Genomic DNA, 27,264 nt, shown 5'->3' on the forward strand with positions numbered 1-27,264 from the left:
GAGATGCAGAATGCAGGCAGCACCTCAGGGTGACAGTGCACCGAGGCACCTCAACTGGGAAATGGCAGCAAACATTAACAACTCTCTCCTGAACCCCACTTCACGGCCCAGCACACCATCAAACACATTAGCAGCACATTCACAATGCAGAGGGTATCACTAAATACTACCAGAGGACAGGAGGGGCAAAGAGAGGGGAAGAAATAGTTAATATGAAGTTTGATAGGAGTAAATGGAGAGGATGTGTTTCCACCAGCAGGAGGGACAACAACCAGAGCACAGATAATGTTAATGAGAGAGAGAGAGAGACAGAGCGAGAGAGAGGGACAGAGTGAGAGAGCGAGAGAGAGGGGGACAGAGCGAGAGCGAAAGCGAGAGGGACAGAGTGAGAGCGAGTGAGAGAGTCAGAGAGAGTCAGGGAGAGAGAGAGAGAGAGAGAGTCAGGGAGAGAGAGGGAGAGTCAGGGAGAGAGAGGGAGAGTCAGGGAGAGAGAGGGAGAGTCAGGGAGAGAGAGGGAGAGTCAGGGAGAGAGTGGGAGAGTCAGGGAGAGAGAGGGAGAGTCAGGGAGAGAGAGAGAGAGAGAGTCAGGGAGAGAGAGAGAGTCAGGGAGAGAGAGAGTTAGAGAGAGAGAGAGAGAGTTAGAGAGAGAGTGTTAGAGAGAGAGAGTGTTAGAGAGAGAGAGTGTTAGAGAGAGAGAGTTAGAGAGAGAGAGTGTTAGAGAGAGAGAGTGTTAGAGAGAGAGAGTGTTAGAGAGTGTGTTAGAGAGAGAGAGAGATAGAGAGAGAGAGATAGAGAGAGAGAGAGATAGAGAGAGAGAGAGTTAGAGGGAGAGAGAGTTAGAAAGAGAGAGTTAGCGAGAGAGTTAGAGAGAGAGTGTTAGAGAGAGAGTTAGAGAGACAGAGAGAGTTAGAGAGGGAGAGGGTGTTAGAGAGAAAGAGTGAGTTAGAAAGAGAGAGAGAGAGAGAGTTAGGGAGTGTGGAGAGTTAGAGAGAGAGAGAGTTAGAGAGAGAGAGAGAGTTAGAGAGAGAGAGAGAGTTAGAAAGAGAGAGTTAGAGAGATAGAAAGAGAGAGTTAGAGAGAGAGAGAGTGAGTGTGTTAGAGAGAGAGTTAGAGAGACAGAGAGAGTTAGAGAGGGAGAGAGAGTTAGAGTGTTAGAGAGAGAGAGAGAGTTAGAGAGAGCGAGTTAGAGAGAGAGAGTTATGGAGTGTGGAGAGTTAGAGAGAGAGAGAGTTAGAGAGAGAGAGAGAGTTAGAGAGAGAGAGAGAGAGAGTTAGAAAGAGAGAGAGAGTTAGAGAGAGAGAGAGTTAGAGAGAGAGAGAGTTAGAGAGAGAGAGAGTTAGAGAGAGAGAGAGTTAGAGAGAGAGAGAGTGAGTTAGAGAGAGAGAGAGAGAGAGAGTTAGAGAGAGAGAGAGTTAGGGAGTGTGGAGAGTTAGAGAGCATGCTCTGGGGAATCTGAAGAAGGCAGATGAATGCTTGGGGCTTAGAGAAAGAGGCTGACAGGGGACTGGAATCAAAGCGCACACCATAAACTCTTCAGAGAATCTGAGACCATTCAAGGCCATCAGTTGAGATGAAGCTGAAGCATGAAATGGGAGTTGAGGAAGAATGTTGCCCTCGACCTACCTCCGAGGTCATCCCACACCAGAAATTGGAATAGGCTGAGCGCGAGTCCAACATCGGGGCAACAACGGTCTTGTTCTCCGCGATAAGAAGGTTCAGGGTGTCCGGGTTCATCAGGAAATTGTCTGTGTCGAGAAACTGAAAAGAAGCAAAGCATCGGTGAGCAGGGACCAGATCGCCGCCCGGAGACTGTGCCAAACAAACACCGTGCCCAGGCAGGGTGGCACTGGGCACCTGCCAACGCCTCTGAGCATGACGAGAGTGCAGACAGTGCGGCGGAACTAGGAGGCCCGTAACTGAGCAGCAGAAATGGTGCCCGTGGTATAAAAATCCTAATGGCAGGGTGTTATTAGGAAGATAGAGAGAGGAATATTCCATTCTGCTTCTCAAACTGTTCCATCGTGCATAGAGAATGATCACGGTAACTACCTAACCACATTCCATAACACACTTGCCTATCCAATAACTATCGCGTCGCTGTACGCTTCCTAACATCACCCTCAACAGTCGAGCTCCAATGTTAAGCTTCTGCCCAAAGGTTCTGGACTCCCACATCAGAGGGTAGAGGATCTTTCTATCCATCCCACCAACTCCTTTCAGAGAATCATAGAATCAATCCCTCCCCAACTCTCGCCCTCCCCAACTCGGAAGGACTAGAATCAGTGCAGAAGGAGGCCATTCGGCCCATCGAGTCTGTACCGACCACAATCCCACCCTGGCCCTATCCCTGTAACCCCATGCATTTACCCTAGCTAGTCCACCTGACACTAAGAGGCAATTTGGCACGGCCAATGCACCTTAACACGCACATCTTTGGACTGTGGGAGGAAACCGGAGCAGCCGGAGGAAACCCACGCAGACACGGGGAGAACGTGCAGACTCCACACAGACAGTGACCCAAGCCGGGAATCGAACCTGGGTCCCTGGCACTATGAGGCAGCAGTGCTAACCACTGGGCCACCGTGCCGCTCATTTCATTCTCATGGAGCTGCTGAAGCACAAGATGGGAGAGGTACACCCAGTCCGACACTGACAATTGGCTTGGAACTGTTCTCAGAGGTACGTCAGCAGTCTTGCCTATGGGGAGATGGTAGCGCAGTGGTAATGTCACTGACCCAGCAACCCAGAGGTCCGGTTAATACCGTGGGGACATTGAGTTCAGATCCCACAATGGCAACAAATGGAATTTAAATTCAATTGATAAAAATCTGGAATATAAAGACAGTCTCAGACATGATGACCTTGAAACTATCATTGATTGTTGTAAAAGCAAATCCTTTAGGAAGGGAAATCTGCTGCCTCTGCCTGGTCTGGCCTACCTGGATGTGGTGGCACTGGAGGCGGTTCAGAAGAGGTTCACTCTGGTTCCAGGTTTAAAGGAGCTGCCGTATGAGGAGCGGTTGAGTAGCTTGACCTCGTACTCGCTGGAGTACAGAAGAATGAGGGGCAATTTGTTTGAGGGATATAAAATACTCAATGGGATTGATAAAGTAAATGTCAACCAAATGTTCCGCCTTCTAGAACAGTCCAGGACAAGAGGTCACAGTTGTAGAGTAAGGCGGGGGGGGTTCAAGACAGAGATAAGGAGAAGCTACTTCTCACTGAGGGTTTGTGAATCTCACTGCCCCAGAGTGCAGTGGATGCAGAACCAATCAATAGATTCAAGAAAGAGATAGATAAATATTTGATCAAAAGCGGGATGCAGGGCTAAAGTTTATTTATTGGTCACAAGTAAGGCTTACATTAACCCTGCAATGAAGTTACTGTGAAATTCCCCGAGTCGTCACACTCCGGCACCTGTCGGTTCAATGCACCCTAAGCCAGCACGTCTTTCAGACTGTGGGAGGAAAGCGGAGGAAACCCACTCAGACACGGGGAGAACATGCAAACTCCCGCACAGACAGTGACCCAAGCCGGGAATCAAACCCGGGGTCCCTGGCGCTGTGAGGCAGCAGTGCTAACCACTGTGCTGCCCCATGGCCGTGGGGAAAAGGCAGGGAAGTGGAGTGAGGACGAGATGGAGATCAGCCATAGAACATAGAACAGTACAGCACAGAACAGGCCCTTCGGCCCACGATGTTGTACCGAGCTTTATCTGAAACCAAGATCAAGCTATCCCACTCCCTATCATCCTGGTGTGCTCCATGTGCCTATCCAATAACCGCTTAAATGTTCCTAAAGTGTCTGACTCCACTATCACTGCAGGCAGTCCATTCCACACCCCAACCACTCTCTGCGTAAAGAACCTACCTCTGATATCCTTCCTGTATCTCCCACCATGAACCCGATAGTTATGCCCCCTTGTAATAGCTCCATCCACCCGAGGAAATAGTCTTTGAACGTTCACTCTATCTATCCCCTTCATCATTTTATAAACCTCTATTAAGTCTCCCCTCAGCCTCCTCCGCTCCAGAGAGAAAAGCCCTAGCTCCCTCAACCTTTCCTCATAAGACCCACCCTCCAAACCAGGCAGCATCCTGGTAAATCTCCTCTGCACTCTTTCCAGCGCTTCCACATCCTTCTTATAGTGAGGTGACCAGAACTGCACACAATATTCCAAATGTGGTCTCACCAAGGTCCAAGCCATGATCATACAGAATGGTGGAGCAGGCTCGAAGGGCTGAATGGCCTGCTCTCGCTCCTAATTCCTATGTGACTCCAGACCCACAGCAATGTGGTTGACTCTTAACTGCCCTCTGTAACATCTGAGCAAGACGCTCAGTCCAAGGACAACCAGGGATGGGCAACAAGTGGTGTGGTAAAGCGATGCCCAGATCCCATGAAAGGATTAAAAATAAACCGTGGCACTGATGCAAGAGATCAAATTGGATTAAACTTCCACCTTCACCCCTCACCAATTCTGGGCATCCACCAGCCGACAGCTGCAGGCCCGGCTAGCTGACATTTCTCCAGCAAGTCCACGCACAGGCACAGTTGAAGAATAAGAGATCCACTGATTAAGATGGAGATGAGAATATGGTTTTCTCTCAAAGGTTGGAGTTTGGGGGTGATTGAATTTATTCAAGACACTCCGAAGATGTACGGGTTAGGTGCATTGGCATGCTAAATTGCTCCCGAGTGTCAGGGGGACTAGCAGGGTAAATAGTGGGGTTACGGATGGATGGATTGCTGTTGGTGCAGGCTCAGTGGGCCGAATGGCCTCCTTCTGCACTGGATTTTATGACTCCAGGTCGAAAACATTTTGATGGACAAGGGAGACATGGGTGGGAAGATGGTAAAGTGCAACTGGGATCACGACCAGAGTGGTGGAGCAGGCTTGAAGGGCTGAATGGCCTACTCCTGCCCCCAAGTCCGGTGAGCCTATTCTAATTAGACTCTCCATTCACACCTACCCAACTCGAAAGGGACATTGCACACCTACCCCGCCTCAATAAAACCGGCAGGACTATTAATAGCTCCATAACCACAAGCATACCCCCAGCGCTCCAATTCCCCTTCTCACCCAACACTGGTCTCATCATCGAGCTGAATCCACTGGCCCATGGGGAGAAAGGAATTCTCTGACCCCTCCCTTTGTGACTAGGACAGAACATTTGCTATGTTCCAACTAGTTTAGGATTTCTGCCCTTTTGTTCACCGTAGGATTGAAAACTGCATAGAATCCCTACAGAAATCATAGAAGTCATAGAAATCATAGAAACCCTACAGTACAGAAAGAGGCCATTCGGCCCATCAAGTCTGCACCGACCACAATCCCACCCAGGCCCTACCCCCATATCCCTACATATTTTGCCCACTAATCCCTCTAACCTATGCATCTCAGGACACTAAGGGGCAATTTTAGCATGGCCAATCAACCTAACCCGCACATCTTTGGACTGTGGGAGGAAACCGGAGCACCCGGAGGAAACCCACGCAGACACGAGGAGAATGTGCAAACTCCACACAGACAGTGACCCAAGCCGGGAATCGAACCCAGGTCCCTGGAGCTGTGAAGCAGCAGTGCTAACCATTGTGCTACCGTGCCGCCCATTCCTGCCGGAATGCAGGAGGAGGAGGCCATTCAGCCCATGGAGTCTGCACCGACTTAAACCAATGTCACATATTCACAAAGAAACCAAAAGACAGGTGGTGCATCTAAATACAATTCTTTGGAGGAAGAAATGACTTTGGATCCATGGTTCCCAAAGCTCTCCACCTCTGGGGGGGCTTGGCCACATCTCTTGTCTGGGTCTTTCATAGAGCTTGCATTTCTATAGCATCTTTCACAGCCCCAGATCATCCAAAGCGTTTTGTTGTCAATGGACTATTTCTGAAGTATTGTTGTAATATAGGAAATCAATATGTGCACAGCAAGCTCCCACATACAGCATGTGACCAGATGATCTGTTTTGGTGATGCCGGTTGAGGGGTGAATATTGGCCACAACACCGGGGAAGATCTCCCTTGCTCTTCTTCAAACAGTGCCACACTCACGGTGGCACGATGGCACAGTGGTTAGCACCGCTGCCTCACAGCGCCAGGGAACCGGGTTCAATTCCTGAGTTGGGTCACGTCTGTGCGGAGTCTGCACGTTCTCCCCCGTGTCTAAAGGGGAGGTGATGGCCTAGTGGTATCATCGCTTGACTATTAATCCAGGAACTCAGCTAACGTTCTTGGGGACCAGGGTTCGAATCCCGCCACGGCAGATGGTGATATTTGAATTCAATAAAAAATATCTGGAATTAAGAATCTACTGATGACCATGAAACCACTGTCGATTGTCGTAAAAACCCATCTGGTTCACTAATGTCCTTTAGGGAAGGGAATCTGCCGTCATTACCCGGTCTGGCCTACATGTGACTCCAGAGCCACAGCAATGTGGTTGACTCTCAACTGCCCTCTGAACAAGGGCAACTAGGGATGGATAATAAATGCTGGCCAGCCAGCGACTCCTGCGTCCCACGAATGAATAAAAAAAACATGGGTTTCCTCTGGGTGCCGCAGTTTCCTCCCACATCCCAAGGATGTGCAGGTTAGGTTGATTGGCCATGCTAAATTGACCCTAGTGTCAGGAGGATTAGCAGAGTAAATATGTGGGGTTACGGGAATAGGGTGGGATTGTGGTCGGTACTGACTCGATGGGCCAAATGGCCTCCTTCAGCACTGTATGAATTCTATAAATCCCTTTCGTACCTGTCTGAGAGGGCCTTGGATTAACACCTTTTCTGAAAGTAAGTACCCCCAACAGTGCAGCACTCCCTCAGTACCGCACTGAACATGTCTGCCGAGATTTTATGCTCCGGAGTGGGACTTGAACCTACGACCTTCTCACTCAGGGACAAGAGCACTATCCACTGAGCTATGGCTAACTTGTGCATTTGGGATTCAGATCAAAGCACACAGACCTCCACTCAATGAATTGTCTGAACAATCCCTATGGCAGCAGCAGTAAACGCCAAAGCAATCTCTGCAGCTCATTATGTGTGTTTCTGACACGCAGAGAATCTCTGCTGAAACGGTGCTGTCCTTACCAAAATATAATCAGCCCATCGATCCCTTGCTGAGTTCAGTGCTGCTTGCCTGAGCTTCATCACGTGCTCGTATCGAGAGTCGGACCAATGCTTAGGCCCCATTTCATCGAAGTAGGATCTGAAAGCCAACATTGCAAAGCACACACAGGACGTTAGTATCCAACACGACGCCATCATTACAGCAAGACAACTGCCTGACCAGCCGCTCCAATGCTGCTCAATTTGTCATCCAAGTTAGGTGCAGGAGTAGGCCATTCAGCCCATCAAGCCTGCCCCACCATTCAATAAGACTTTGGCTGGCCTAATTTTAACCTCAACTTCACATTCCTGCCTACCCCCAATGACCTTCTACTTACCAAGGATCTACTCCATCTGCCTTAAAGATAAACAAAGGCTGATCTTCCACCGCCTTTTGAGAGACTTCCAAAATCTCGCGACACTCAGAGAAAGAAACTTTTCCTCAATCGCTATCTTAAATAGGCAATCCCATTATTTTGAAACATTGACCCCCTGGTTCTTGATTCTCCCACAAGAGGAAACATCCTCTCCACATCCACCCTGTCAATATCTCACAGCATCTTGTATGTTTCAATCAAGTCGCCTCTTACTCTTCTAAACTCTAGTGGGCACAAGCCCAACCTCTCCAACCTTTCCTCACAAGACAACTCGCCCATTCCAACATTTTCTGACATATTTACATCTTTCCTTAAATAAGATGGCTAATGCTGTACACAGAACTCCAGGTGATCTCACCAGTGCCCTGTACAACTGTAGCATTACCTCCCTACCCTTTTATTCAATTCCCCTCGCAATAAAGCATAACATTCCCTCCCACTCTGCCCACTGTCAATCCTGCCAATCAGTCCACCTCCCCCCCACCGCCACAACACTTCTCCAGTAGCATCAAGTAGTCAACCTCTCTGAGTAAACCGTCAAGTCGGTCCTAGATATCTGATAGTTATTCTCAAACCCACCCCCATTTCTATCACTCACCTTCCCCACTTCTACCCCTCCCAGTCCAGGTCTGCCATTCAGCACCAATTATCATGGAACACCATCACCCCAAAAACGCACACCATCCTGACTTAGAATCATAGACCGTACAGAAGGAGGCCGTTCAGCCCATTGAGTCCGCACCGACCACAATCCCACCCAGGTCCTATCTCCATAACCCCATGCATTTACCCCAGCTAGTCCCCCTGACACTAAGGGGCAATTTAGCACGGCCAATCCACCTAACCCGCACGTCTTTCAGGCAGTGGGAAGAAACGGGAGCACCCGGAGGAAACCCACGCAGACACTGGGAGGATGTGCAAACTCCGCACAGACAGTGACCCAAGCCGGGAATTGAACCCGGGTCCCTGGTGCTGTGAGGCAGCAGTGCTAACCACTGGGCCACCGTGCCATCCATATACTTGACCACGTGTATCTCTCTTCCTTCATCGTCCATACACTGGAATGCGGCACGGTGGTTAGCACTGTTGCCTCATAGTGCCAGGGACCCAAGTTCGATTCCGGCCTTGGGTCGCTATCTGCACATTCGCCCCGTTTTCTCCGGGTGCTCTGGTTTCCTCCCACAGTCCAAAGATGTGCGGGTTAGATTGATTGGCCATGCTAAATTGCCCCTTAGTGTCAGGGGGACGAGCAGGGTAAATATCTGGGGTTACAGGAATAGGGCCTTGGTGGGATTGTGGTCAGTGCAGACCCGAAGGGCTGAATGGCCTCCTTTTGCACTGTAGGGACTCTATAATAATTCTATAACATAACCACAGGAGCACAAGGACTGTAGATGCTCAATAAGAAGGTAACTCGAGATGGAGAGTAGAGCTGCAGCAAGCCAGTACAGACTTGTCATCATAACCCACAAATTAAGAAAAAAACGCTACAGCAGAAAGACATTGGCCTACCCTCGTACTGTAATTTGCAGAGGACAAAGGTCACACTTCACCAGTGCCTCATTAGATGTGACACCCATAGGATGTGAAAGGCACCATACAAATGCAAAGAGGGTCTGTTTTCTCGTTTGAAGACTCCGCTACTCACAGTGATTGAGGTTTCATATATTTGTTCCCTTTTCTGTTCTGCAGGGTAATAACAGACCACAATATGGATATTAACACAACTGTACCATACACTGACTGAACAATACACTGCTGTAAACCAGGGCCCCCGCATTCATCCATCCTCTGAAGACGATATGGGAAGAGCTTCATCAACAACACACTGCGTTTATATTATTCCTTAAATCATAGAATCCCTTCAGTCCAGAAGGCCATTCAGCCCATCAAACCACAATCCCATCTAGGGCCTATCCCCGTAACCCCTGCTAATCCCCCTGACACCAAGGAGCAATTTAGCGTGGCCAATCCACCTAACCCGCACATCTTTGGACTGTGGGAGGAAACCGGAGCACCCGGAGGAAACCCACGCAGACACGGGGAGAACGTGCAAACTCCACACAGACAGTGACCCAAGCCGGGAATCGAACCCGGGTCCCTGGCCCTGTGAGGCAGCGACTCTGACCACTGTGCTGCCCAACAAGACTAGCCTTTCACTGGATTCTATTTTGCCTTCTCCCTTGCTTAAGGAGGCCACAAGAAATCCAAATATTCACTGAGATCACAGTGCCTGACGTACAGCAACATGGTGTAAACCTACCAGATTCACTCAGGCCACTAAATATGGCAAGTGAGTACCCGCCCAAAAACTAGTGCTAGAAGCAAATATTAGTGTTACTGTAACAGGACAGCAGCTGCTTGGCACTGTGTAAACATGGAAAGTACCTGCTTCCTGAGTTAGTGAGGGGGAAATCTCTTCCCACAACTGCTAAGGGCAGCACAGTGGCACAGTGGTTAGCACTGCTGCCTCATAGCACCAGGGACCCGGGTTTAATTCCAGTCTTTGGCCACTGACTGTGCCGGGTCTGCATGTTCTCCCCGTGGGATTCCTCCGGTTTCCTCCCACAGTCTGAAAGACGTGCTGGTTAGGGTGCATTGGCCGTGCTAAATTCTTCCTCAGTGTAACCCGAACAGGCTCCGGAGTGCGGCGACTGGGGGATTTTCACAGTATCTTCATTGCAGTGTTAATGTAAGCCTACTTGTGACACTAATAAATAAACTTTAAAAAAAGCTACTCATTATTATAGTAACGACTGATCATCTCAAACTAGCTCTCCGTGAGACAAGTCAGGGCCAACAGACTCTCAAACTCTTCACTTGGTCAAAGTCTTTTCCACTGACAATGACGAGAGTGAACAGAGGCTGCCCGATAGGAAGGGGATTCTGGGCTGCAGCCAGCAGCGGGACTCACTTTGGCTCATCCATGGGTCTCCACTCGACAGAATGGTAGAGTCCTTGTACGTTCACCAGCCACTCCCTCAGCACCGCCGTGGTATTATCCACATTGTGGTCTGTTGCTATCCTGCAGGACAGAAAAGAGCACAAATGTAATAAACCACAATCACTGCGTACAGCGGAATCCTCTCTGATCCACAGCAACGTATACAATTCTAACAGGGTTAGGACAGGGTGGATTCAGAAAGAATGTTCTCGACGGTGGGGGAGTCCAGAGCGAGGGTGGTCATAGTTTGTGAGGATAGAACGGAGGTGAGGAGAAATGTCTTCACCCAGAGGGTGGTGAATGTGTGGAATTCGCCACCACAGAATGTAGTTGAGGGGCGTCACGGTAGCACAGTGGTTAGCACTGCTGCTTCACAGCTCCAGGGACCTGGGTTCGATTCCCGGCTTGGGTCACTGTCTGTGTGGAGTTTGCACGTTCTCCTCGTGTCTGCGTGGGTTTCCTCCGGGTGCTCCGGTTTCCTCCCACAGTCCAAAGATGTGCGGGTTAGGTTGATTGGCCATGCTAAAAAATTGCCCCTTAGTGTCCTGAGATGCGTAGGTTAGAGGGATTAGCGGGTAAAATATGTAGGGATATGGGGGTAGGGCCTGGGTGGGATTGTGGTTGGTGCAGACTTGATGGGCCGAATGGCCTCTTTCTGTGCTGTAGGGTTTTATGATTTCTATGAAAACATTGTCTGATTTCATGAAGAAATTAGACATAGCTCTTGAGGCTAAAGGGATCGAGGGATACGGGGGAAAACAAAGTTAAAATGTATTTATTAGTCACAAGCAGGCTTACATTAACACTGCAATGAAGTTACTGTGAAAATCCCCTAGTCGCCACACTCCGGCGCCTGTTCGGGTACACTGAGGGAGAATTTAGCACGGCCAATCCACCAAACCAGCATGTCTTTCGGACTATGGGAGGAAACCGGAGTACCCGGAGGAAACCCACGCAGACACGGGGAGAACGTGCAGACTCCGCACAGACAGTGACCCAAGCTGGGAATCGAACCCGGGTCCCTGGCGCTGTGAGGCAGCAGTGCTAACCACTGTGCCACCCTGGGGATCGGGATATTGAATTCTATGATCAGCCATGATTAAAATGAATGGCGCAGCAAGCTCAAAGGGCCGAATGGTCTACTCCTGCTTCTAGTTTCTATGTAATCTGAAAACTGATCCTCTTTGCATTTATATGGTGCCTTTCCCATCCGAAGAACATCACATCCAATGAGGCACTGGCGAAGTGTAAGAGAGAAACAGGACAGACAATTCACAAACCGTCATGTCCCACAAACAGCACTGAGATAAATGAGCAGGCCATTTATTCTGATGTTGCAGGTTGAGGGAAGATGCCTTCGGGGTGCAGACTGGGCCTCAGTTCAGTATCTCAGCTGAATGATAGCACCCCCAACAATGCAGTGCTCCCTCAGCACTGCATTCGTGCGTCAGTTTAGACGGTGCGCCAAGCGTTGTGGGAGTGGGATTTGAACCCACAACCTTCTGACTCAAGAGACGCGAGTGCTACCCGGCTGACCCAAGGCCGCAAACACACCCCGTTCGCTGTTAAAACAGGCTCTGGTCCCTAACTGCAACGACATGTCAATGCTGCTACCCAAACCTGGTCTCAGGTTAGTCTGCGGGAGCTCCACACAAGAGATGTAATCAAACCCCATTGAGTGAGGGAGGAGGAAAACAGATGCAAGACTCAGTCTTGTGGGGGTCATGTAGCAGGAGCAGGTACTCCCTGAACCATCTGCCATGAGAGAGATGCAGGAGTGAACACAAACTCACAGGGAAGGCATTGTCACCATGAAGCGACACCACCCTTCCCAAACCTGCTCCCAATGAGAAGGCTTTCCAGTTATATTTTTTTTAATCTGGAAATTGTTGCTTTGCAAGTGCACAATTTACAATTACAAGGGGGCACAGGTTCAAGGTGATATCTACAAATGTCTTAACCTCCCCTTTGTTTTTCTTTGCCTGCCTTCCAAAACCTGGGCCCCCAAAGCCCTCTCCTGCACCCCCATTACTCTGATTGCTCCCTGGCCAAAATTTATGGGACCTGCCCTCCCCCCAGTGGCTTCTCACTGTCCGCTGTGGGGTGGAAGTCCCATGCTCAGCCTGTTTGTGGGGAGGGGGGTGGAATCTGCCATTCCCTTAAAATGCAGCTCATGGTATAGTGTCCAAGTGTAATATCTGCCCTGTGCATTATATGGTACATTATCATATTTTTAGAATTGAACCCGGTGCATTGGCACAGTGGTTAGCACTGTTCCCTCACAGTGCCAGGGACCCGGGTTCGATTCCCGGCTTGGGTCACTGTCTGTGCGGAGTTTGCACGTTCTCCCTGTGGTTTCCTCCCACAGTCTGAAAGACGTGCTGGTTAGATGCATTAGCCGCGCTAAATTCTCCCTCAGTGTACCCGAACAGGCGCCGGTGTGTGGCAACTAGAGGATTTTCACAGTAACCTCATTAGTGTTAATGTAAGCCTACCTGTGACACTAATAAATTTTAAAAACACTACTGTGGCAAGGGAACATGTCTTTCCATTAGCTTGCTTCACTACTTTGAGTTCGACACCCATGTCAGACTCCTATTTATTGACTACAGCTCAACCTTCAACACTGTTATTCCCACGAAACTCATCTCCAAACTCCGTGGACCTCGGCTCCTCCCTCTGCGACTGAATCCTGAACTTCCTAACTCACAGACCACAATCAGTAAGGATAGGCAACAACACCTCCACGATCATCCTCCACACCGGTGCCCCACAAGGCTGGGTTCTCAGCCCCTTACTATACTCCTTATACACCTATGACTGTGCGGCCAAATTCCCCTCCAATTCGATTTTCAAGTTTGCTGACGACATCACCGTAGTGGGTTGGATCTCAAACAATGACGAGACAGAGAACAGGAATGAGATAGAGAATCTGGTGAACTGGTGCAGCAACAATAATCTCTCCCTCAATGTCAACAAAATGAAGGAGATTGTTATCGACTTCAGGAAGCGTAAAGGAGAACATGCCCCTCTCTACATCAACGGGGACGAAGTAGAAAGGGTCGAGAGCTTCATGTTTTTAGGTATCCAGATCACCAACAGCCTGTCCTGGCCCCCCCCATGCTGACATTATAGTTAAGAAAGCCCACCAATGCCTCTACTTTCTCAGAAGACTAAGGAAATTCAGCATGTCAGCTACGACTCTCACCGACTTTTACAGATGCACCACAGAAAGCATTCTTTCTGGTTGTATCACAGCTTGGTATGGCTCCTGCTCTGCCCAAAACTGCAAGGAACTACAAAAGGTCATGAAGGTAGCCCAGTCCATCACGCAAACCAGCCTCCCATCCATTGACTCTGTCTACACCTCCCGCTGCCTCGGCAAAGCAGCCAGCATAATTAAGGACCCCACGCACCCCGGACATTCTCTCTTCCACCTTCTTCCTTTGGGAAAAAGATACAATAGTCCGAGGTCACGTACCAAGCGACTCAAGAACAGCTCCTTCCCTGCTGCTGTCAGACTTTTGAATGGACCTACCTTGCATTAAGTTGATCTTTCTCTACACCCTAGCTATGACTGTAACACTACGCTCTGCACTCTCTCATTTCCTTCTCTATGAACGGTATGTTTGTCTGTACAGTGCGCAAGAAATCAAACTTTTCACTGTATGTTAATACGTGATAATAATAAATCAAATCAAATAAATCAAATCAAAATGTTCTGTCTATAGTTACTTCCTTCCTAATGTTCCAATTCCACTTTATTTATTGCATATTCAGGGTTCACATCTGTATGACCTATGTGCAAATCCTGCAAAGTTAAACATCATTTACGACGTGTCTGTCCAACATTGCTCCAAATCCCTCTGTAAATCTTTAGCTGCCTCCTCCGCATCCACCAATCTTGTTATATTAGATTTGAAGAAATAACTGACCCTGTTGCACATCAACCAGAGGACACCCTGTGCATATTGTGGGAGGGGGGGGGGCATCCCTCCCATCACCAAACGTCTTTACCGCCCCTTTGTTCCTCCTTGCCTGCCTTCCAAAACCTGGGCCCCCCCAGAGCCTTCTCCTGCACCCCCATTACTCTGATTGTTCCCCAGCCTGAATTCATGGGACCTACCCGCCCTCCAGTGACTCCTCGCTGTCCACAGTGGGCTGGAAGTCCCATGCCTGTTTGCGGGGAAGGGGTGGGGGAGGTGGGGTCTGCCATTTCATTAAAATGCAACTCATGATACAGCATCCAAGTGTGATCTGCTCTGTGCATTATATGGTACAGTATAACATTTTTAGAATTGAACCCGGCGCGGTGGCACAGTGGTTAGCACTGCTGCCTCACAACGCCAGGGACCAGGGTTCGATTCCTAGTTTAGGTCACTGTCTATGATGAGTCTACACGTTCTCCCCATGTCTGCGTGGGTTTCCTCCCACAGCCTGAAGGATGTGCAGGTTAGGGTGCATTGGCCGTGCTAAACTCCCCCTCAGTGTACCCGAACAGGTGCCGGAGTGCGGCGACTGGGGGATTTTCACAGAAACTTCATTGCAGTGTTAATGTAAGCCTTACTTGCGACACTAACAAAGAAAAACTACTGCTGTGGCAAAGGAAGATGTCTTTCCACAAGTTTGCTTCACCACTTTGAGTGTTGTGTCTACAGTTACTTCCGTCCTAACGTTCCAATTCCATTTTATTTATTGCATGTTCAAGATTCACATCTGTATGACTTATGTGCAAATCCTGCAAAGTTACACATAATTTGCGATGTGTCTGTCCAACATTGCTCCGAATCCCTCTGTAAATCTTTAGCTGCCTCCTCCGCATCCACCAATCTTGTTATATTAGATTTGTCAACAATGGTGTCCAAGCAGGCAAGCAAACCCTTGAGCACCGTGGGATTCACCTCAACACTCTTCTCCCCATCGACTCATTTTTTTTGTACACTACCTTTTATTTTCCATTTCTTACACGGTCCAAGGCCGAGGCCTGGATTAATGCCAGTTTTTGCTCACTGAAGTCTTTCATGTGGAACCTTGCCAAAAGCTTTCCAAGTAAACAGAAATATAGGAAGCGACACCAATTACTTTACTCAAAATCTCCCGCAAGAAGTGAAAGACGTTTGCCAGACACCATAAAGTCTTCCAAACCTTGTAAGAAGCCCAGTTCAATCAGCAGTAATTCAGCTTTTAATGGCATTGTAAATCAGGATTACTAAACATCGATCTCTGGCCCTGAGAAATTAATTTTACAAGTGTGGAATAGCATTCCTTCAGAAGGACATTCAAATGCTCCAAAATTTTTAAAGTTTTTTTTTAAAGTTTGTGTTTTCCTTTTCAAATTCCCCCATTAATCTCCGGCGTGTATTCCAATTCTTATTGTGTTTGTGGAACCATGATTGGAATATCTGTGAGGGGTGTGTCGAGCTGCGGTTCCTGAGGGACCGTGTTAGGGAGCTGGAACTGCAGCTCGAGGATCTTAGGCTGATGAGGGAGAATGAGGAGGTGATAGACAAGAGCTATCATCAGGTGGTCACACCAGGGCAACGGGAGGAGGCCAAGTGGGTGATGGCCAGGAAGGGTAAGGCTAGGGTGGTTGAGAGCACCCCAGTGGATTTGCCCCTGCACAACAAGTACTCCTGCTTGAGTACTGCTGGGGGGGACAGCCCGCCTGGGGGAAGCAGCAGTGGCCGTGTCTCCGCAGTGGAGTCCAGCCCTGTAACTCAGAGGGCTAAGGAAAAGAGGAGGAAGGCGGTATTAATCGGGGACTCGATGGTGAAGGGGACAGACAGGCGTTTCTGCGGAGGTAGGCGGGATTCTCGCATGGTGGTCTGCCTCCCTGGGGCCGGGATCCAGGATGTCGCTAGTCGCGTCCCGGAAATCCTGAGGTGGGAGGGAGAGGAGCCTGAGGTAGCGGTACATATTGGTACCGCTGATGTGGGTAGGAAGGGAGAAGGGGTCATGAAAAGGGAGTCCAGGGAATTAGGGAGACAGCTGAGAAAGAGGAAAGCAAAGGTAGTAATCTCAGGATTACTGCCTGTGCCACGGGAAGATGAGGGCAGGAATGGAGTGAGGTGGAAGATGAATGTGTGGCTGAGGGACTGGTGCAGGGGGCAGGGATTCAGGTTCCTGGACCATTGGGACCTCTTTAGGGGCAGGGGTGATCTGTATACAAAAAACGGGTGGAACTTGAATCACACGGGGACCAATATCCTGGCCGGTAGGTTGGCTAAGGTTACTGGGGAGAATTTAAACTAGATAGGTTGGGGGGAGGGGAGCTAGAAGAGTTGACTAGGATCAAGGAACTAATTGATGGGGTGGAGGATGCAGGGGTAAGGGGAATTACAAAATTAATGGTAGAGGAGAGGGTGCAAGTGAATGAAGGCGGTAATTTAGATAAGGGAGTAGAGGGAGAGGGTGTTCGCGACTCATCAAAGCGGGTCCAGATAAAAGCTGGAATAAGGACACTTTGCCTGAATGCACGAAGCATTCGGAACAAGGTAAATGAGTTGATGGTGCAAATCAGCACGAGTGGGTACGATCTAGTGGCCATTACAGAAACGTGGCTGAAAGGTGACCAGGACTGGGAGATGAATATCCAGGGGTATCAGGCGTTTAGGAAGAATAGACAGGAAGGAAAAGGTGGTGGGGTCGCGCTATTAATAAGAGATAATATCAGGGTAGTACTGAGGGATGACATAGGCTCTGAGGAACAAAACGTGGAATCATTATGGGTAGAGATGAGGAATAGTAGAGGGAGAAAGACACTAGTAGGTGTGGTATATAGGCCCCCAAATAATAATGTTGAGGTAGGGAGGGCTATAAACAAGCAGATAAGGGATGCGTGTAAAAACGGAACGGCAATAATCATGGGGGACTTCAACATGCACATTGACTGGCAGACTCAAGTCGGTAAGGGTGGAATGGAGGAAGAGTTCTTAGAATGCTGTCGGGATAGTTTCCTTGAACAGCATGTTACGGAACCGACAAGGGAACGAGCTATTTTGGATCTGGTATTGTGTAACGAGGTAGGTAGAATTAAGGATCTTATTGTCTAGTGACCACAATATGGTCGAATTTCTGATTCAGATGGAAGAGGAGAAAGTTTGGTCCCAAACCAGTGTCCTCTGTTTGAACAGAGGGAAATATGATAGGATGAGGGATGAATTGGCTGAGGTAGACTGGGAGAGCAGGCTGGCAGGTAGGATAGCTGAGGAACAGTGGAGGATTTTTAAGGAGATCCTTTTCAGTTCTCAGCAAAAATATATTCCAGCAAAAAACAAGGATTGGAAGAAAAGGGAGAACCAGCCGTGGATAACGAAGGAAATAAAGGAGAGTATTAAAATAAAAACAGCTGCGTACAGAGTGGCCAAAAATAGTGGAGAAACAAGTGATTGGGAAAAATTTAAGAAACAACAAAGAGAGACTAAGAAAGCGATAAAGAAAGGAAGGATAGACTATGAAGCTAGGCTAGCAATTAATATAAAAAATGATAGTAAAAGTTTTTATAAATATATAAAAAGGAATAGAGTGGCTAGAGTGAATGTTGGACCCTTGGAGGACGAGAGGGGGGAGTTAATAGTGGGAAATGAGGATATGGCTGAGTCTTTAAATAAGTTTTTTGTGTCGGTCTTCACGGTGGAGGACACAAATAGTTTGCCAAATATTAACGATAGAGGGTTGGCAGCAGGAGAAATACTTAATACAATTAATGTTACCAGAGAGGCAGTGCTGGGTAGACTAATGGGACTGAAGGTGGATAAGTCCCCGGGTCCGGATGGAATGCATCCCAGGGTATTGAAAGAAATGTCAGAGGTAATAGTGGATGCGTTAGTGATTATTTATCAAAACTCGTTGCATTCTGGGGTAGTGCCGGTTGATTGGAAAACGGCTAATGTTACGCCGCTGTTTAAAAAAGGAAGGAGACAAAAGGCGGGTAACTATAGGCCGGTCAGCTTAACGTCTGTAGTAGGGAAAATGCTGGAATCCATTATTAAAGAGGAGATAGCAGGGCATCTGGATAGAAATGGTTCGATCAATCAGACGCAGCATGGATTCATGAGGGGAAAGTCGTGCTTGACGAACATGTTGGATTTTTATGAAGATGTGACGAGGGCGGTTGATGGAGGAGAACCGGTGGATGCGGTGTTTTTGGATTTCCAAAAGGCGTTTGATAAGGTGCCCCATAAAAGGCTACTGAAGAAGATTAGGGCACACGGAGTTGGGGGTAGTGTGTTAAAGTGGATTGGGGACTGGCTATCCGACAGGAAGCAAAGAGTCGGAATAAATGGGTGTTTTTCCGGTTGGAGGAAGGTAACTAGTGGCGTGCCGCAGGGATCGGTACTCGGGCCGCAACTATTTACCATTTATATAGATGATCTGGAGGAGGGGACGGAGTGTAGGGTAACGAAGTTTGCAGACGACACAAAGATAAGTGGAAAAGTGAATCGTGTGGAGGACGGAGAAGATCTGCAGAGAGATTTGGACAGGCTGAGTGAGTGGGCGAGGATATGGCAAATGGAGTATAACGTTGAGAAATGCGAGGTTATACACTTTGGAGGAAATAATAACAAATGGGATTACTATCTCAATGGAAACAAATTAAAACATGCTACCGTGCAAAGGGACCTGGGGGTCCTTGTGCATGAGACGCAAAAGCCCAGTCTGCAGGTACAACAGGTGATCAAGAAGGCAAATGGGATGTTGGCCTATATTGCGAAGGGGATAGAATATAAAAGCAGGGATGTCTTGATGCACCTGTACAGGGCATTGGTGAGGCCGCAGCTGGAATACTGTGTGCAGTATTGGTCCCCTTATATGAGGAAGGATATATTGGCATTGGAGGGAGTGCAGAGAAGGTTCACCAGGTTGATACCGGAGATGAGGGGTTTGGATTATGAGGAGAGGCTGAGGAGATTGGGTTTGTACTCGTTGGAGTTTAGAAGGATGAGGGGGGATCTTATGGAGACTTATAAGATAATGCGGGGGCTGGATAGGGTGGAGGCAGAGAGATTCTTTCCACTTAGTAAGGAAGTTAAAACTAGAGGACACAGCCTCAAAATAAAGGGGGGTCGGTTTAAGACAGAGTTGAGGAGGAACTTCTTCTCCCAGAGGGTGGTGAATCTCTGGAATTCTCTGCCCACTGAGGTGGTGGAGGCTACCTCGCTGAATATGTTTAAAGCGCGGATGGATGGATTCCTGATCGGTAAGGGAATTAAGGGTTATGGGGATCAGGCGGGTAAGTGGTACTGATCCACGTCAGATCAGCCATGATCTTATTGAATGGCGGGGCAGGCTCGAGGGGCTAGATGGCCTACTCCTGCTCCTATTTCTTATGTTCTTATGAATGTAATTTGCATTTCCTGCTTCTCCATCTGTGAGAATTCTTCAGTTTGATTGGTTGGCTGGTCTCCCTGTTTGCAGATGCCACAGATCCCCCGTAGTGGATGCCAAATCCAAACTCATGTCCGCGCCTTCCAAAAGTTTGAGGGAAGCATTATTCAGGGTGAACAAGGAGATCCACTCCTCTGACACAAAATTATGCCATCAGAGTAATAATCTACATTTAAATTATGAAGAGAGGTTGGGTGGGCTTGGGTTGTTTTCGTTGGAGCAGAGAAGACTGAGGGGCGACCTGAATGAGGTGTACAAGATTATGAGGGACAGAGTGGATAAGGAGCAGCTGTTCCCCTTAGTTTAAGGATCAGTTATGAGGGGACATGGGTTCAAGATGAGGGCAGAGGTTCAGGGGGGACGTGGGGAAAAAACGTTTTTACCCAGAGGGTGGTGACGGTCTGGAATGCGCTGCCTGGGAGGGCGGTAGAAGCGGGTTGCCTCACATCCTTTAAAAAGTACCTGGATGAGTGCTTGGCACGCCATAACATTCAGGGCTATGGGCCAAGTGCTGGCAGATGGGATTAGGTGGGAGTTCAGGGGTTTCTAAAATGTCAGTGCAGACTCGATGAGCCAAAACGCCTCTTCTGCGCTGAATGATTTTATGATATAGATCTTCCTGCTATCCGCCCTGAGAATCGACAGTGTTATTTAACTTGGGCTAAGGAGCCACAAGTTTGCAGTTCAGATATTGCAAAGGATAAGACGACACTGAATAACAGAAAACCTATGACACAGAAAGAGGCCATTTGGCCCATTGTCCATGCTGGTCAACAGAGAGCTACCCAACCTAATCCCACCTCCCTCAGTTAGGTGGCACGGTGGCACAGTGGTTGGCACTGCTGCCTCACAGCGCTAGGGACCCAGGTTCAATTCCCAGCTTGGGTCACTGTCTGTGTGGAGTTTGCACATTCTCCCCGTGTCAGCGTGGGTTTCCTCCGGGTGCTCCGGTTTCCTCCCACAGTCTGAAAGATGTGCTGGTTAGGTGCTTGACCCGAACAGGCGCCGGAGTGTGGCGACTAGGGGAATTTCACAGTAACTTCATTGCAGTGTTAATGTAAGCCTTACTTGTGACTAATAAGTAAACTTTAAAACTCGCAGTCCCATCGGCGCAGGTCACAGCTCCTCAAGTAGATATCCAAGCACCATTCTAAATATGGTGAGTTCCTGCCTCTATCACCCTTTAAGCAGCAAGTTTCAGATCCGTACCACCATCTAATCCTTCTATCAATCACTTTAAATCTACGTCCCTTGATTTTTTTGGCCCCTCTAATGTTGTCTCGGTCACTTCCATTTACCCGATCTAAGCCCCTCAATTTTCTACACCTCAATTAAGCCCCCCCCCCCCGCCGCACCCCCAACACCCCGCCACTAACCTCAGCTTCTTCTAGTCCAAGGGAAATAAGAACAGAATAGAATCATAGAACAGAATCCCTACAGTGCAGAGGGAGGCCATTCGGCCCATTGAGTCTGCACCGACAACAATCTCACCCAGATCCTATCCCCGTAACCCCACATATTTATCCAGCTAATCCCTCTGACACTAGGGTCAATTTAGCAGGGCCAATCAACTTAACCCACACATCTTTGGACTGTGGGAGGAAACCGGAGTCACCCGGAGGAAACCCACGCAGACACGGGGAGAACGTGCAAACCCCACACAGACGGTGAGGCTTGAACTGAACCCGGGTCCCTGGCGCTGTGAGGCAGCAGTGCCACCGTGCCGCCCTAAGTTTTAAGTTCATTTATTAGTGTCACAAGGCGGCTTACTGCAATGAAGTTAGTGTGAAAATCCCCGAGTCACCACACTCTGGCACCTGTTTGGGTACACTGAGGAGGAATTTAGCACGGCCAATGCACTTCTTTCGGACTGTAAGCCCAGCCTATTCAACATTTCATCACAGTCTTGGTAATGTTCTCATAGGTCTCCTCTGCCCAAAACTGCAAGGAACTACAAAAGGTCATGAAGGTAGCCCAATCCACCACGCAAGTGGCGTTGTATGCAGTTCTAGCATAACCTCCCTCTTTCATGTTCAATACTTTGAATCATAGAATCCCTACAGTGCAGAAGGAGGCCATTCAGCCCATCGGGTCTGCACTGACTCTCCAAAAGAGAATCCATCCGGGCCCTATCCTCATAACCCCAAGTATTTACTTCACTATTTCTCCTAACCTACACATCTCAGGACACTAAAGGCAATTTAGCATGGCCAATCCACCTAATCTACACATCTCGGGACACTAAGGGGCAATGGCCAACCCACCTAACCTACATGATGGGACTGCACAGCGCCGAGAGCAGTGCTGATCTTGGGGGTGGAGCCTGACCTTCCCCTCTGCCAGCACCCGAGCCTTGATCGGTAAGTCGGGGAACATCTCCCCGTGCAAAATGGCCGCCGCCACCTCCTGATTTCTGCCCAGCGTGACACCGCAACGTCTGACATCATGACGCCAGTGACGCACTCCCGACCACCAATCAGGGCTTGGCAGTGTAATTTAAATGCACCAGTGAGATTAAGACCAGTGACGTCATGGGATACGAACTAAGCATGCGAACAGCGCTCTCTCTTTCTCTCTCTCGCCTTGGGGAATAGCTAAAGAAGCGTAACTGCGCTGCATCTTTGGGGCGGAATAAATTAAACAACCGGACTCCGGTTCTGTGAAAACGAAGAGGTCTAACCCACACATCTTTGGAGTGTGGGATAAAACCAGAGCATCCAGAGGAAATCGGTGGTGGCATGGTGGCACAGTGGTTAGCGCTGCTGCTTCACATCGCCAGGGACCCGGGTTCGATTCCCGGCTTGGGCCACTGTCTGTGTGGAGTCTGCACGTTCTCCCCGTGTCTGCACGTTCTCCCCGTGTCTGCGTGGGTTTCCTCCAGATGCTCTGGTTTCCTCCCACAGTCCAAACGACGTGCTGGTTAAGTGAATTGGCCATGCTAAATTCTCCCTCAGTGTACCCGAACAGGCGCCGGAGTGTGGCGACTAGGGGATTTTCACAGTAACTTCATTGCAGTGTAAATGTAAGCCGACTTGTGACTAATAAACTTTAACCCACGCAGACACGGGGAGAACGTGCAGACTCCACACAGACAGTCACCCGAGGCCGGAATCGAACCTGGGTCCCCGGCGCAGTGAGGCAGCAGTGCTAACCACTGTGCCACAAACAATAAAGGAAATAATTTCTTCTGCCCTCTTAATCACCTTGCAAGGGAAAGGAATCAGCAGGGGTGGGGGAAGAGATCAGTACATATTAGTGGTGGAGAGGGGGGGATCTTGTGTGCCCTCAAGCCTCAAGACCTGCCAACTAAACAGTAGGTACAGTAACAAGTTGTAGACTTCAGAGTTTTATGGAAGTTAGTCACAGCACTAATAATGAGTATAATTATTTACTGATCATTTAATAATGAGGTCTACTCAGAGTTAAAGCTAAGGCGATGATGAACTGGTAATTAAGCAATTGAACAGTAGTCAGTGCTCTTGCGGCAATAGTAAATCTCTGGGGCATGTGACTTGCATTCTCCACTAATGACAGTGGTCACTAAATCCAATTTGATATTTGGTTTGTCAGCTACTTGACCTAACTGTGCCTGGCCATTGACCTCAGAGACGTGGCCAGTTTTCACTGCCACAGGAGGCCATTCGGCCCACAGTGCCTGCGCCAGCTCTCTGAATGCAGCATCTTTTACAGATGCACCGTAGAAATCATCCTTTGAGGATATGATGTGGCGATGTCGGTGTTGGACTGTAGTGGACAGGATGCGAGGTCACACGACACCAGGTTATAGTCCAACAGGTTTATTGGAAAATCACAAGCTTGCTGCTCCCTTGTCAGGATCTCCGAAAGCATGTGATTCCAAACAAACCTGTTGGATTATAACCTGGTGTCGTGTGACCTCTCAGCCTTTCTGGTTGTATCACAGCTTGGTATGGCTCCTGCTCTGACCAAGACCGCAAGAAACTACAAAGGGTCGTGAATATAGCCCAATCCATCACGCAAACCAGCCTCCTATCCATTGACTCTGTCTACACTTCCCGCTGCCTCGGCAAAGCAGCCAGCATAATTAAGGACCACGCACCCCGGACATTCTCTCTTCCACCTTCTTCCTTTGGGAAAAAGATACAAAACTCTGAGGTCATGTACCAACCGACTCAAGAACAGCTTCTTCCCTGCTGCTGTCAGACTTTTGAATGGACCTACCTCGCATTAAGATGATCTTTCTCTACACCCTAGCTATGACTGTAACACTACATTCTGCATTTTCTCCTTTCCTTCTCCCTTATATACTCTATGAACGGTATGCTTTACCTGTATAGTGCACAAGAAACAATACTTGTCACTGTATTCCAATACATGTGACAATAATAAATCAAATCAGTCCCACTCTGCCCCACAGCCCTGCAAGTTTATCCTTTTCAAATGTATATCCAATTCCCTTTTCAAAGTTCATATTGAATCATAGAAATCATAGAAACCCTACAGTCCAGAAAGAGGCCATTTGGCCCATCGAGTCTGCACCGACCAGAACCCCACCCAGGCCCTACCCCCATATCCCTACATATTACCCGCCAATCCCTCTAATCTACGCATCTCAAGACACTAAGGGGCAATTTTAGCATGGCCAAACAACCTAACCCGCACATCTTTGGACTGTGGGAGGAAACCGGAGCACCCGGAGGAAACCCACGCAGACACGAGGAGAATGTGCAAACTCCACACAGACAGTGACCTAAGCCGGGAATCGAACCCAGGTCCCTGGAGCTGTGAAGCAGCAGTGCAAACCACTGTGCTACCGTGCCGCCCCAATCTGTTTCCATTGCAGTCTCAGGCACTGCGTTCCACATCGTAACAACTCACGCATGACAAAGATTTCTTCTCATCTATCCCGGTTCTTTTTTCCAATTACCCTGAAGTTCCTCAGCCCTAACACCATCCTATTAAATCTCCTCTGCACCATCTCTGTCTCTCGATACCCTTCCTGAAGTGCAGTGGACAGAATCGGACCCAGTATTCCAGCTGAGACCAAGCCAGGGTTTTCTAAAGTTGCAGAGTTGATTCTTCAATGATGTCAAAAACCAGGAGGTAAAAACAACTCGCCCACCCCACATCATCATCTTCTCCAGTTCCTCCACATTAAGAGGGCAAGTGTAGACATAATGCTCAAGTGTGGACGTGCCACCACCTCATACAGCTGAACTGCTCACATTGTGCTCAATGCTCTCAGCAAGACCATAGAATCCCTACACTGCAGAAGGAGGCCATTCAGCCCATTGAGTCTGCACCAACTCTCTGAAAGAGCTTCTTACCCAGGCCCAAACCCCTGCCCTATCCGTGCAATTCAAGATGGCGTCAGAGTGTAGTGACTTCTTGCAAGCTGTGCCCAGCATAAACTCTAATCCTATCTTTTACTTTCATTCTGTGCTTTTAAAACTCTACCCTAACTCTTATAAACTCTCTACACCCTAGCCATGACTGTAACACTACATTTTGCACTCTGTCATTTCCTTCTCTATGAACGGTATTCTTTGTCTGTATAGCGCGCAAGAAACAATACTTTTCACTGTATGATAATACATGTGTATAAGAACATAAGAAATAGGAGCAGGAGTGGGCCATCTAGCCCCTCGAGCCTGCCTCGCCATTCAATAAGATCATGGCTGATCTGAAGTGGATCAGTTCCACTTACCCGCCTGATCCCCATAACCCCTAATTCCCTTACCGATCAGGAATCCATCTATCCGTGATTTAAACATATTCAACGAGGTAGCCTCCACTACTTCAGTGGGCAGAGAATTCCAGAGATTCACCACCCTCTGAGAGAAGAAGTTCCTCCTCAACTCTGTCCTAAACTGACCCCCCTTTATTTTGAGGCTGTGCCCTCTAGTTTCCTTTCTAAGTGGAAAGAATCTCTCCACCTCTACCCTATCCAGCTCCTTCATTATCTTATAGGTCTCTATAAGATCCCCCCTCAGCCTTCTAAATTCCAACGAGTACAAACCCAATCTGCTCAGTCTCTCCTCCTAATCAACACCCCTCATCTCTGGTATCAACCTGGTGAACCTTCTCTGCACTCCCTCCAAGGCCAATATATCCTTCTGCAAATAAGGGGACCAATACTGCACACAGTATTCCAGCTGCGGCCTCACCAATGCCCTGTACAGATGCAGCAAGACATCTCTGCTTTTATATTCTATCCCCCTTGCGATATAGGCCAACATCCCATTTGCCTTCTTGATCACCTGTTGCACCTGCAGACTGGATTTTTGCGTCTCATGCACAAGGACCCCCAGGTCCCTTTGCACAGCAGTATGTTGTAATTTTTTTCCACTTAGATAATAATCCAATTTGCTATTATTTCCTCCAAAGTGAATAACCTCGCATTTGTCAACGTTATACTCCATCTGCCAGATCCTCGCCCACTCACTCAGCCTGTCCAAATCTCTCTGCAGACCTTCTACGCCCTCCACTCGATTCACTTTTCCACTTATTTTTGTGTCGTCTGCAAACTTTGTTACCCTACACTCAGTCCCCTCCTCCAGATCGTCTATATAAATGGTAAATAGTTGAGGCCCCAGTACCGAAATTTCCCATGGCTAATTCCCCTAATCTACACACCTTTGGACTTTAAGGGGCAATTTAGCATGGCCAATCCACCTAACCCACACATCTTTGGACTGTGGGAGGAAACCCACGCAGACACGGGGAGAATGTGCAAACTCAGCACAGACAGTGACCCAAGCCGGGAATCGAACCCAGATTTCTGGCGCTATGAGGCAACATTGCTAACCACTGTGCCACCGTGCCACCCAAGACCTGTTGTGTGTAAAATACAGTCTGGTACATAACAGCCACATTCCTTGTGACCCTGGCTGGTGGCCCCTGCATTATGGGCAGAATGGCGGCACAGTGTTGCACACACACACACACACTGCTACCTCACAGCGACAGGGACCCGGGTTCGATTCCCGGCTTGGGTCACTGTCTGTGTGGAGTCTGCACGTTCTCCCCGTGTCTGCGTGGGTTTCCTCCGAGTGCTCCGGTTTCCTCCCACGGACCAAAGATGTGCGGGTTAGATGCATTGACCATGCTGAATTGCCTCTTGGTGTCCCGGGATGCGTAGGTTAGAGAGATTAGTGGGGTAAATATGTGGGACTATGGGGTTAGGGCCGAGGTGGGATTGCGGTCGGTGCAGACTCAATGGGCCAAATGGCCTCCTACTGCACTGTGGTGATTCAATGGCCGTAACCGAGGCTGCAATGGTGCATCAGTGTTAACAGAAGTACTAATGAGGTCCTGCCCTGTTATAAAGCAGTCTTGAGTGGACCAAAGACTGGATTAACTCTGAGTATTCAAGGGTCGCATCTACAACCAGGCAAAGGTCAGTGCAAGTTAGTTTCAGGTATCAGGTTGGATCTTAACTCCGGATGTATTCGACCCAGGGTTA

The 27,264-nt window shown here is 48.7% G+C and overlaps 1 protein-coding gene across 3 annotated transcripts in view; it reads right to left on the reverse strand.

Annotated features, from left to right (window-relative positions):
* LOC144507806 (procollagen galactosyltransferase 1-like) overlaps nt 1–27,264 on the reverse strand; it is a 69,141-nt gene that overhangs the window by 28,898 nt on the left and 12,979 nt on the right. For 2 of the 3 annotated variants that reach the window (XM_078235117.1, XM_078235120.1), the window contains exons 2-4: nt 10,404–10,514; nt 7,095–7,212; nt 1,624–1,758 (exon numbers count right to left, since the gene is read on the reverse strand). In XM_078235117.1, coding sequence (XP_078091243.1) covers nt 1,624–1,758; nt 7,095–7,212; nt 10,404–10,514 — 364 coding nt within the window. Of the gene's footprint in view, nt 1–1,623; nt 1,759–7,094; nt 7,213–9,137; nt 9,170–10,403; nt 10,515–27,264 lie in introns of those variants that run through there. The other variant, XM_078235118.1, reaches the window with a different exon arrangement.

The sequence above is a fragment of the Mustelus asterias genome, chromosome 19 (genome assembly GCF_964213995.1).
Source record: "Mustelus asterias chromosome 19, sMusAst1.hap1.1, whole genome shotgun sequence".
Lineage (NCBI taxonomy): Eukaryota > Metazoa > Chordata > Chondrichthyes > Carcharhiniformes > Triakidae > Mustelus > Mustelus asterias.